The sequence below is a fragment of the Drosophila albomicans genome, chromosome 2L (assembly GCF_009650485.2).
Source record: "Drosophila albomicans strain 15112-1751.03 chromosome 2L, ASM965048v2, whole genome shotgun sequence".
Taxonomy (NCBI): domain Eukaryota; kingdom Metazoa; phylum Arthropoda; class Insecta; order Diptera; family Drosophilidae; genus Drosophila; species Drosophila albomicans.
The window spans coordinates 5,281,725-5,295,319 of NC_047628.2; the positions used below are offsets into that span (position 1 = coordinate 5,281,725).

At 38.3% G+C, this 13,595-nt stretch overlaps 1 protein-coding gene across 1 annotated transcript; it reads right to left on the bottom strand.

The window, feature by feature from the left end:
- Window positions 1-4,029: 4,029 nt before the first annotated feature.
- LOC117564830 (U-actitoxin-Avd3r) lies at window positions 4,030-4,551 on the bottom strand. The gene is made up of 2 exons (XM_034243755.2): window positions 4,402-4,551; window positions 4,030-4,335 (listed from the first exon to the last, which is right to left on the bottom strand). The coding sequence occupies exons 1-2, from the start codon at window positions 4,520-4,522 to the stop codon at window positions 4,103-4,105; spliced, it is 354 nt and encodes a 117-aa protein (XP_034099646.1). The 5' UTR covers window positions 4,523-4,551; the 3' UTR covers window positions 4,030-4,102.
- Window positions 4,552-13,595: the final 9,044 nt, after the last annotated feature.

A 13,595-nucleotide genomic window follows, 5' to 3' on the forward strand; every position in this document is an offset into this window, starting at 1 on the left:
CGGAGGCGGTGGGCGGTAGGCGATGTCCTTGCTTTGTTTCTTATTAGAATTATTAAATCAAGTTGCTTGCGTCCCGTTGCAGAGAGAATAAGAAGGGATAATTTCTGTTATATAACCTGTTAACAGAGTATAGAGAAATAAATTTATTTCGAATAACTACAATCAAGTATTGACTGCCAAAGACCTTTTTAACTGTTATTTGAACAAATAATAAACCATAACAATTACCATAGGATATAAAGGAATTAGTTAATATATATAGCACAACTTTGATTCAAAATGTGGTCAATCAAACTAATTCATTATAAACCTAATATTAGATATACCTATCAGATATCTCATGTCTGTCGAGATTCTTATTATGGTTAATGGAGTAGGCGTATTTTCTTAAAATCCTCTTTAATAATGGGTTAAAAGAATCCCGGTTCCAACGAAAAAAAGTCCCTGAAACTGACACTTGAGTAGAATCCTCTCCAAAAACGCGATGATTGACGCATTATTCCAATCCGTATTCTTTTGTACCTTGAGAAAAACTCTCGAAAAAACCTTATCCATATACCTATGTATTTATTATATATAAGTCCAAGTATACACAGATTCTTAAATTGAACAAGTCTATAAAGTCCGAAGGAAATTAGCTTTCCTTACCAAACATATTTATGTATTTATTTTAATATGGAAGATATAAATATAAAAATCAAGTGGAATAGGATGGGAAAAAAATTCAAGCAATATATAATAATATATATAACATATGCAACACACGTGCATATATGAAACGCTTACATCCTAAAGAAACTGGTCAAATTTTTCATAGTGCAGTGGTGGAAGCTAATTGATAGACCCTATGGACCTCGGTTGGCATTAGCAAGTCAGTATGCACTAAGATATCGGTAACAGCAGTACATGTATAACATACTTATATTATATTTAAATAGGTCTTATGAACACAAAAAAAAATACTCGAATGTCGGTTGCAATTGTCAATATTTTCCTTTTCATTAAATTGTACGGTCAATTGTTTTACAGTGACCAAAAGGAGCAACGGAGTCACGCAAATGACCATTCAGCAGCTGCATCATTAAACGCAAGTTTTGCGGCATTAAAACTAATTTATGCACACTTCAAATGTGGCTGAAATTATAAGATTTTAATATACCCCGTCCTCGTTCTCGTCCTCGCCCTCGTGCTCGACTCGTTTCGCATTTATGATCAGAAGCGAGGAGGAATGAACGAGGAGAGCATAGAGACTGCTGCAGTGCGTCGCATTAACAACGCGCCATTTAAAGGGCCAGAGCAACAATAGGCATAAAAATCAATTATGAGCCATTAGCCAGCACAAAAGGCAGTCCAAACTGTGGCACAGTCGCTGTGGCTGTGACTGTGGCTGTGGCTGTGGCTGTGGCAAGTGGCATGCGGGTTGCCAGCACAAGTGAAGCCCATAAATCATCTGGCAGGCTGTTGCTCCGCCGTATTCAACGTGCAACCTCCGACCTCCTACAATTCCACAGACTCCTTGCTGCCATCTAACATCCTCCCAGTTCAATTTCCCAGTTGTTCACGCATTAAATATTTATTTAGCAAGATTTTAATGGAGCCAAATAAGTTAAGTGTGCAGCTGCCGACCAAAGCGAACAGAAGGTGAAACACAACTCGAGAATAATTCAGTCTCAGCCTCACGTGTCCTTTCTGGGGCTGCTATTTGCGTAGGCGTGCCAGGAGGTGACTGTCGAGCGGCTGTTTCCGTTTGCCTCACTTCGTATGCTTTGTGTATCTGACAGACAGTTCTGAGCTGTAGGCTGAGAGCTCAGAGTTGAGAGCAGACAAATTCATTTCATTCGTGCGGAAATTAAATGCATGTTTGACCTATTTAAATTTTGAGCGTCGACTCAAGAGTGTATGAAATTTAATTTATTGTGAAATACATTTCAATGATTCAAGCTGTTGCTTTTCTGGGTGTCACACTGTGGTGGTGTGGTACGATATTCGTTGTGCGAAGTGCGATGTGCGATGGCGTCAGACGTTTGATTGCACTATAAATTGAGACATCAATTTGTGCCGAAAATTAATGGACTGTAGGAGAGTGAGTGCTTTGAGATGGGACAACAATGAGAGGATTGACATTTAAATGTAGTTGATGCGGAGTTTATAATGTTAATAGTTTCTACTTGCGGAAGCTTAAATTGTAACTTATCCAACAAAATCTTCTGTTATCGATGTATTCGTTCAATGTTTATACCCACTACTCATAGGTTTAATTTGTGCCTACAGGAAATTTATGTAACACACAGAAAGAGGCATATCCCTATAATGAACATAACTATTCTTGATAATATAACCCTGTCCGTCTGTCAGTCTGTCCTTCCTTCTGTTTGTCTATCTTTCCGTATTAACACCTAGATCTCGGAGATTATAAGAAATAGAGCTTTTCGGTATATTAATTTGATATATTTTATAAATAAGATGTTTTGCTATTATTAAAAAGGGGTAACGGATATCTCACAGTTGAGCAGACTCGACTGCAGCTTTCTTACTTGTTTTCAGTATAAAATGTTTTTTGTAGACAATAGCAAACAATTATCCTAATTTCTGAGCACAAAAATCAACAAAATATTAAGCATTACTACAAAGAAAGTAAGATACAAAACTTCTGTTAAAGTTAGTTTGCAAGTACTTACGAATTAATATAACTTGTATAGCGAATATTAATAATAATAATTTAAAATTCTAAAAAATTCTATTTGAATGTATATTTCCATAACATTTATATGTCTCGAATATAAAAATTTTTATAAATTATATTAAGAGTCTACAGTTAGGGACTTTTTAAATTTATATACCAGTTCCCTTTTGGGTTACTTAGACGCTCTTTAAGCTTTCGAGATTTGGACCATCTAAGCCCCGTTAACTTTTCCTACCCTTTCTCACTCCTTTCCAGTCTGCTTCAACGATCCATTCATTTTAATTTTACTCAATTTTGGCAACCGTCACATAATTTCATGCATTTTATTGGTCATGAGCAGGCATTTCTCCTTCTGCCGTTTACCCACTCCAATAATAATAACCAGCGAGCAGTCAACATAAATACACCTGATGCCAGCAGAAATAGACCAGGAGGTTACCTCAAGTTGCTTATTAGCCATAAAAATAGTCACATCCACACATAGACACAGGCCAAGTGGCAATTAAACGCCGAAAAACAACATAATCAGTCATAAAAGTCACCCACAACCACAACCTCGTCCCCCGTCCTCTGTCCTCCGACCCAGCACAGCAACGTGAGCAGCACGTTAAATAGCTTGGCATTGGCCAGAAGTGTCACATGACCATCTGTTGGTGGGGAAATGTTGCTTAGTTAACTAGGTCTCTTCTTGTTCGTTGGGTGTGAGATGCTTTTATGTCGCTAATTAAGCCGCAAAATGTCTTTGAGCGGTTAATGAGCGAACACTCTGAAAAGGCACACAAAAGTAGGCAACACTTTTTGTGCGCACTAAACGCGGCTCAGCTTTAATAAAGTTGATTGCCGCATTTGCAAAAATTGATTGTAATTAGCAGTAAAGTTTAGCAACTGTCGCATTGCCCATAAACTGAACAAAGCGCAACGTCCATTTGCTAGATATGCACGCAGAGATATTTATGCAGCCAGAAGTCAGATAACTGGGATTACATGCAAATTCTGTGCAGCAGAAAGATGAGTGGAAAGTATCATGTAAACGGAGCTGGGAGCAAACTTATTTACAGCCTGCAGCACAAATTGCATGTCAAAAATATAGAGAGTGCCAAGAGTCTTGGCCGAAGCAACATAACTGACAAACTGAGCGCAGTCAAAGCTCAGCTGTTAAATAACTTCAGATGTTTCGTCTTAATGGCCGCTCAGATTGGCAGCAAACAGACATCTACAGAGATATACGTAGATGGGAGCCAATGGTGGCAGACTGAACTGGAGACAGTTAGCGTCAAAAGGAAATGCATTACTTCAAGCTCGAGAGGAAAAGAAGTTCCAACTGCGAGAATGCGCTGTTAAAGAAAATAAATACGAAGTTGTAATGCCCTTCATTTGGATTTTCAAATACACATCTTTGGCAATATCTACTTTTCATAATTATAAATCGCTTCTCATGTGTATATCGTCTAGAATATATTCCTCGTCCTCTGCGCTTTCTTCAGACTCCACATGACACTCTTGCATGCATTCCTCCTTTGTGGCAAATCGATTTGGATTGCCACCGCAGCCGCCATAAAAGAAATGTACACATCGATTGGTTGTATAGTCATAGCCATAGACTTTAATGCTATCCTCACAAGGTCCCACATCGGCCATATACAAGCACTTGGCTAGGACATAAAAAAGTAGAAATATTATTAAGCCGATCACAGTTTTAATGGCCTAAGAATACTCACGTTGTCGTATGACTTTATTGTATGAGCTAACAGCTCTAAAAACAAAAACCAGACAGCAAATATACAGAAATAGTTTCATGGCAAGATATTTCCAATTGAAATGGAATTCATAAAAGCACATTTGAGTAGTACATATAAGGCTACTAGGTAAACGTGCGAGAGACAAATTGAGTTGAATATCAAATATGCCCACTCAGTTAGTGCCTAAAGACAAACTCGAGAAAAAGCTACGTCAGTGAGAGACCTTCTCTGTCTATACTTGTGTATGTGAAATGAATGCACTTTAGAGAACTTGCGAAGCACTTCATCATTTTTATTGCCATGAGAAGGAAGACGGCAAAAGTTCTTTTTGCGTATTTGACTAACGATTTGATGACGTTGATGGGGCTTTGAAATGCATCGAGTCGACAAAAAGACGAACAGAGAAAAAGAAATTGGGGAAAAGACGCCGCATATTTCAAACAAAAGTGCAGTGGACTTAAAGTTTCTAAAACGGAAACACAAACGGAAACGGATATGAAAAGCCATAATGTAAACGCCAAACGCGGCGTATGCGTAACTTTTGCCAACGATTCCTATCGCGCTGTCGCTTTAAGTGTCTGGCTGAAAAATCGATTTAATTTCATTTGTAAAGCGATTTTCACTTAAAATGTGATTACGCAAATTTTCAATTTGAAAACGATAACGAAAATTGGCAGCACAGCGAACCCGCGCTAAGCCTGCGAATAGCATGCGTAGTCCCCAAGGAATCCATTCACAATTGTTCTACTTCATGCGATAAGACGTCACTTTGTCCCGCGGGCATACGGAAGCTATGCCCTTACATGCATAATTATACCCGGAGAACATGAAAGTATGTGTAAGTAATCATGGTGTTTTACATGTGAAGAAAGCACGTGATGATTTATGAACTTTTTAAAGGAAACAATTTTTAGATCTAAGATGTGAGGAAATTCTGAAAATTTTAGAAGTGAAGGATGACAATGGATGAAACATTTTAGATTAAAAATTCCAATTTTGCTTAATGTACACCTACATTGACTCCAGTTTCATTTACAAATGTTTCTTTAAATAATACAAATGTATAAACAATAAAATAAATCATAAATTTTGTTATTTTAAGTTAAAAATTGTATGTTAAATGTAAGTTAAGGTGATTAAAATTACCATTAAACATTTTTTAATTAACAGATAACTTACACTTTTCATCTTAAAATTAAAATTATATATTTAACATTTGTTTAAACGATTTATCTTTAATGAATATCTATCATAGGCAAAGCATTAATGCTGAACCCTTTTTTTCAGAATTGCTGGAAGCTGGATTTGAATTTGAAGTGCGAAAAGAGTTGCTCACTCGAAAAGCAAACTATGCAATCAGGCTAGATTGAGAAGCACACATTCAGCAGCAATGTATTTTCAACGTTCTATTCCATTGAAATCAACTGCAAATCCGCAAAAACCAAAACTGTTAACATTTATCGGCGGCCACTGAACAACATTTTGGTAAAGTGCTCGCATTCGATGGCCGTCGCAACAGCGGCCCAAAGGACCTCAACCAACACTTAATTAAGTTTCAGTTGTCCAGTTAGAGACCAGTTAGAACAGTTCGCACAGATCCCAGCTGCAATCTGCCGCTAACTGTGCGCGAGGCCACAGCAAAGCTCAGTGGCGACCGCTAATGCGGTTTGGTTTATGTGCCCTCGACCCTCCTCATCCTGTTCTCCCCCGCTTTGGCCAACAAAATGTAACGAAATTCCGACAGTCGCTGATTTTAGTTCGCTGATTATCGCTAACCAGTGCACCTGCACATGTCCGCTAACAACAACAACTGCAAATTGTTACAAATTTGGGCAGTTGGCATTTTTAAATTTAAATAAATTCGCAATGGCCAGCAAAAGGATATGGCTGTTGCTAAAGCCGTTTTAGTTGTTGTTGTTGAAGTTGAGCATAGGCGGAAGTGAACCCTCATCAAGTTCCATTAGATTGTCAGAGTTCAACACAGGCGTCGGCGGCTCAACCGTGCGCAAAAGTGTCAAAATGTTTAACATATGCCCACATGAGACATACCCCAAACCCAAAACCAAACCCAGCCAGTCTGCTGATTCCTTCGCCCATCAGCCATCTAACAGTCCGACCTCCAAGCTCAACTTTCTGTTGTAGTTGCTGTTGAACAAAATTTGTTTCTGTTTGCAGTGACATTGTTGATAACAATGACAATAACAAGCGGCCTGGGCAAGCTGATTGGGGACCTTAGTCATGGGCGTTGTGTGTTGTGATTAGAAACCCCTCTTCGCCTATCACCCACCGCCCCCTCGGAGTAGCGTGCTCTCGGTAATCACATGAAACGAGCTGTTGACCTGCGACTGGTCGCATGGGGCAAACACTTTTTGATGGATGTCAGAGCGCTAGATAACATCACCATATATGACGCCTTTCGAGCTGCATAATAGTGTCGAGATATAACTGCAGTGTTTTAAGCAGTATCAGACAAAAACTTTCTATATATAATAATGGTGAGTGTATCCTAATGTTTTCAGATCGTATTTTCGTATTCAAAGAAAATCCAGTATCGTATTAAAGGTGACACAATAAAAAACTAAAACAACAACAACACAGGAACCAATGAATTTTATTTTTTTGTTTTGTCTTGGCTATCATCATTTCCCTTAATGGTCAATTCTTTGGGTAATGGAAAGGCAGTTAAGCGAAGTATCTGTGTATTTAGATCCTACGTCTAACCATTCCTTTCATAAACTTAATAACTTTATTGTACTTCGCTTCACTCTCATTGCAAACGAAACTAATCGCATTTCCTTAAGTTTTTATGCATTTCTGCTTGGCAAACATTCTGCTAACTCATTTCAAGTTTCTTTCCGACTCTTATCCCATTTTTGCCACATTCTTTGTCGACAACTAAGCCCCTTAAATATGCACTACGCTAATTACCCACCCACCTCGTTCTACCCCAGGGACCTCAACCCAAGCCAAGTTGCCAAATATTTTTATTAGCTGTCAGCTACGCCAGGGCTGGTCGTATTTGGGCATTTCTTATGAGTTTTTCCTTGGGGTTTTTCCCCACCAATTACCGGGAAATTCTTTAAATTACATAAAATTTTAGCCCGAATTGGTGGAAGGACTTTTCTAGGATTCGCCTTTGGTCTGGGCTAATGTTCAACTTAATTTAAACGAGCGAGTTAACAAGCTAAAATTTGATTTATAACCAGAAAAAGTTTGCGTCTCTCGCCTCCACTTGATGAGCTTGCGAAAGTTTTCTCTGTGTACGTGGGCGTGGCAGCGACAAAACGTCTGTCAGTTGCCTTATTCTAGTTTCTCCATTTTTCTCTGCTATTCCATTCTATTCTGTTCGTGGCTGCAGTTCTCTTGCGTGTTTTGGCGTCACTCTCCAAGTACTATGCAAAAACCGCCCACTAAACTTTAATGAGCTGACATTGAGGCGCCTTCGTGCGCCATTTGGGCGCCAAAACTTTTCCACATGCAGTGCGGGCTCGTTGCTTTAATTGCTTTGCGTGCTGTATGCAAAGCCCTAGTGAGGGCTGGTCGTTTTTGGCAGTTCTACTCTAGTTTAATGTGCATTTTTATGGCCCATGGGCAAACAATTTGCAACAAATTTCAATAAAAAATGTTTGGCTGTCGCCTATTGTTAGGGTTGGTCAGTTCAGTGGACGGAGCATTGAACGCGAAGGCAAGCTCAGCTACAATTACTTTTTTGTTGCCTACTTTCGAGCGCTGCGTTTTAATTTGTTTAGTTTCGTAGCAAGCAGACAAAATGCACTTGAGCACGCGTCGAGTTTATTTGAAGCGGCCCCCAAAAGTATGCAATGCCAAATGCACGCAATTAAACCAAGTGCTCGAGGAGAAGTGAGCCAAAGTGCAATTTATGTTTGACTTTCAAATTGAATTTAATTGTTAAACAAAACTTTGGCCTTTCTGTATGTCTACATTTTTTCAACCTCAACCTTTCTTAAATTCATGGTTGTCTGCTTTATTGGCTCTTTTCTCATTACTGGTCTGGAAAATTGAAGTGTTTGCAATGGCCGACATAAACTGCTGTTAATTTCCATTACAAAGCCAGAAGGGGGCGATGCGTAGAGAAAGAGAGAGGGTGCCAAGTGGATTTCACATGTAACCGTATCAATATGCAAAAAAGGTTTAGTCAAGACTTGCACTAAGTGAATGTGAAGACACGGAGCAATAGCAACAGCACGAAGACAAGAGTAAGAGGGGGCATGCAGGACACAAGTGGCTAAACGTGACGAGCATACATTAGCCAGGATAGACCCAACACTAGCTGGGGAAAACCAGGCTCGTCTATATGTTTGGCCACAATAAATGCAAAAAATATGCATAAAGTGCAAAACATGCCATAGAAAAAGGCGTTCAAGTGTCGGTTGGAAAAAGTGCGAACGCCAGCAAAAACGCCAAAAATGAAAACGAAAAAATATTCAATCAGACAGTCAGACAACGTGAGAAGGAAACTCAAGGGAACCACGTCAAGGCAGAGGGCAATGAGAAACATGCGTGCAAAAAATGTGAAAATGTGTCGAACGAAACTTGAAATCCATTTTGTACCAGATGTACATAGGAGAGAGAGATGCAAGACGCATTCATATTAAATACTTCAAAAAATAATTCAAATAATTAAAAAATCTTTAGTGCTGTAGAATACATATACACATTAAGCGATCACGCAAATAAAGGCAATAGAAAATATAAATTTCAACAAATTTGGTTAAGTGGCAAAATAGCTTTTAGTGAAGACAACAATATCGAGGCTGATTAATGTGTGCCTGACCGGTCTCAATAAATTCCTCGCCAAGTAGATATAGCACATAAATTATCACATTCAGAGCTGCAAACAGACAATGACAGTCACGCAAATGGAACCGAGCCAAAAGAATTTAATTATGCCAAATCCTCTGCAGCGAACACAGTATAAATAAAAGGGCGTGGCTGTGGCGGGAAGACACTAATCATGTAAGCTCTGAATTGTTTTTCCATTGAGTGGGTTGATTGTTGACTTATTCTATCCAAACTGTTGGCAGCTCTATCAATAGTGCTAGGACTGCATTGGCCTTTGGCTGTAAGAATATGAAAGAAGGAAAGTGCTTTGTTTGCCTCAGTTTTGCTTATATTTTTTAATGCATATATTAATCCTGATGCTTATTTCGTTTGAATGAAGTTAAGAGGCAGCCCAACAGCAGCAGAAGAATACTAGAAAAGAACGTTGGTAGAAAAAACCTTTGGTAAAATCCATTTGTTGTAAAAAATTCAATTTATATTCGATTACGCGACGATGTCTAAGTAGAAGTTGAAATCTCAAGCACAATTTTGCCTCAGGAGCAGGAGCGTATTGAAAATGCGCCGTCATGCGTTAAAATTGCAATTTTTTCTTTTTGCTCTGCCGAAGCTCAAAGCAAATGCTGTGAGATGCCTTCGAGAGGAGGAAAATGTTAAGCAAATTGATAAATGAAAAAGCAAGCAAAACCCATGTAATCACCTCGTTCCCTCAATAGCCCCGTGCACCTCCTTTGCCTCTCATATCCTGCACCCTCTCAGTCTAATTGTAAAATGTGGATTCGAAGCTGTCGAGGCAACTAGGCAACAAACATAACAATCATAGTCAATTGTAGCTAGTTAAATATTCAGGGCCATTTTCAGGGCGAGAAATAAAACTGAAAACGGAAACCCAACACACATTCACATACGCACACGCATACAGCGAAAGAGAGAACACATGGAAATGACACCCGGACACGGAAGCGGGCCGCTGATTGCCGACTGCCGATTGCCCACATGCCGTGTGCATAGAAAATAGCCATGAAGAGAGGCGTCATCCCTCCTCTGTATTGGAAAACGATTTGAGTCTGAGCTGCAAACAAACAAATAGACAAAGGACAAACAACAAACATTGAGACAGAGATATAGAAATACTAGCAAAACAAAACAAAGGCAGCACTTGCGAATTTCATTGCAAATGAAACGAAAAACGTTTTATTTTGATTTTCTGCACGCTTTCGGTACATTTCGACGAGAAGGGAAGGCACTTCAAAGGCAAATGTTTTGCCACTTTTCCGTGTATACCCTGTACTTCAAGCAATGGGCTATACCATGCGGAAATAAATACGTCAAAATGGGGCAACTGTTGGACTGAAATGATTTTGAAATGTTTTTCAATTTAGGTAACAACAAGACATTGAATTACATTTAAAAATATTGAAATTCCCAGAAAATATATAAAATACTTCTTCCTATCTCTATTATGACAGACAAAAGAACTAAACTTATGTATTGCACATTATTATTTTTTTATTGTAATTTAAGATTAGTTTCAATATGGCAAATAAGTATATAATTTAAACATAAAATAAAAATTACATGGTACCTCAGAGTTGGTAATTTTTTTATTTAAAGTATTACTTTCACTTCGTATTTTTTCATTTGGCAATGCAAAAAGGGATTTTGTTGTTTTCTTTTTTACGTGGCCAATTTGCGAAGAACTCAGCCGAAACGCGACAAACCGAAGGGAAATAGAGAGAGGAAGAGAGATAGAAGGTTGAAAGGGACATACACGAATGAAGGAGGAGCTGGAGGCGTCACATGTTGACAGCCTGAAGGCCAGCCACATGGCAAGCTCTTGACATTATGCAAAAAAGAAGAAACAAAATAAAATGAGAGAAACCATTGTCGAAATGGTGGATATATTCAATTCAATCCGGTAAGTTTTAAAATTTAATTAAAAGAGTTGAAGCTTACCACTTGAACAAAATTATTTGATTTGAAAATTATAATTAAAAAATTATATAATAAATCAAGATTATATAAGAAATAATTGAAGGTCAATACAGTTAGTTGAATTATCAAAGAAATCTGAAATGGTAATGGATGTACAGATCAGAGCTATATAATTCCTAAGACATTCCTTTGACAGAGATTCTTCCAGAGAAAACGTCTTGAGTAATATATATCAACAAAAAAAATTCTAACCCAAACCAGTCGACATACAATAACTTTCAATGCTCCATCTATACAAATAAACTCCGAGATATTTCTTTCGACAAAATAACAGCTGCTCAGACTGAAGAGAAACATCTGCAATTGCAACTCGAATTGAACTTCTTGTGTACAAGCATGCTGTGCAAAGACAATTGGCAGCCAGTCCTTAGAGCAATGATTTCCCTACCACAACCTCATCCGGAGTAGGTGTGGACTGGGCTTATCGAGGAGAACGAGAGCGAGAATGTTGCCAATGCCGATTTATGTCGTTCGCTTCGTTGCAGTTAAAATGCTTTTCATGTAAACTGCTCAAGAACTTTGCTCAAGCGGACAAATAACTGAAAATACGCACAGAGCGTGCAAGGAAGAGGCTAACAAATGAGTAAGAGAGAGAGAGAGAAAACAAGTCGAAAAATATCAACTGCCGGGTATCAACTTATGTAAATTGTAATGTGAAGGACAGCTTGGAGAACTTGTTAGTTCTCACTCTCTCCCCTTCTGATTCTGTCCTCTTTGTTGTTGACTGCACTGTTGCCACTACATTGGGGAAAGAGCGCCTGGTCCTTTAGTTGTCCTTAGGGAATTGCGGGCATGTTTGCTTCTGCTGAAATGAGCAAAAATAATTGCAAATCGTAAAAGAAAAAAAATTTGAGGCTGTCGTCACACAACTCTCTACATGCATACTCGTAGTTCGCAGTTCGCAGCTCACAGCTCTCAGTTCACAGTTCTCAATGCTCAGCGCTCATGTGTGCCCCGCCAGACGATATTCAGGCAGACGGACGAACGGACAAACGGAGAGACGAGGGACGGACGCGCAGACTGCTAGACAGACAGACAAACACGGTCGGAAACGGAAATATGCAATGAAGCAGAAGTTGGCAGGAAATTGTTAAGACGCCGCGCCTCCGTTCACTCTACGAATCTCTCCCTCCACTCCTCCCTTCCATCTCTCAGTCTCTTTCTCGTTCTTCTGCTTTGTTCCACATGTTCTATTTCTTGCCATCGTTTTTTACAGCTTTACTTTATTTTGCATCATCGAAAGGGTTCCCCCAACATTCCTCAACAGTCCTTTGGCTCGTTTTATGTTCTTAGACGAATTGAAAAGCCGCATGCAAATAAAATTTGCCTGTTTTTAGTGTTGTCCTATGACCCAGGACCCCACATCCACCACACACCACTCCCTCTCTCACTCGCTATCTCTCTCAGAGTCTCATTTTTGTCTGCCTTGTTGCCTTTGCCTGTTTTGTGGTTTTTATATTTCAATCGAGCCTTTTCTTTCTCCTCTCTTCATCCTTTCTTTACGTTTCTTTCGTTTTGCTTCTCTATTTTAAAGTATTTGCAGTTTTTTTCGTTTTCGAAGACTTCCGTTGTACGTAGCGGTTTCGACATCCCTATAAAATTTATAAGCTTCGTAAATGATGATGTATTGTTCCAGTCGCACCCAGGGGGATGGCTGAGCGGGAATTCGAGCATGAGTATGCAATGTAATGTAATGGACTTGTTTAAATAAAGTGTATTACACTCACAGATAGAAGCTACGTGCACAATTCGGGGCATAGCTTAGGAATACAAAACACTTTTAAACAAATAGTATTATCCCAAATTAAAAAAAAGTTCCATCGACGAAAGTTCTTGACAAAATGTTCTTATCTTAATTTAAAAAAAAAATTTAATTTTTAATAATTTAATCAGATCAATATTTATTGTTTTCCTTTGAATAACGAACATATTTTAATTTCTTCTGAAACTATTTTTAATTACTTACAATATACTAAAATTAAAACAAACACTCCTCCCAAATATAATCTAAATTCGTTTTATTTATTTAATTGAAATAATATACTTTCATTTACCTCTAAAATTCAAATACTAAATACAAATATTATATATATTTTATTTATAGCAAGTACTAGATTTGGTATCCAAATTTGCTTTTCTAACACAACATTTAATATTTTAGTAATCCACACTTCACATTTATCATTTGATTTTATGAAGTCTTATTTATGTATTATGACAAAATGCGGGACCCAGTTTTCAGGCCATAAAACGCCTTAAAGTCTGCACTAATTTTGAAGGCAAACAAAATTTGCATAATTTTTACAGCTGTCAGCATAAATTTGTAGAACAAAAAAAATAAACTCCACATGAAACTGCCAGCCAAATGCAAAAAGTTT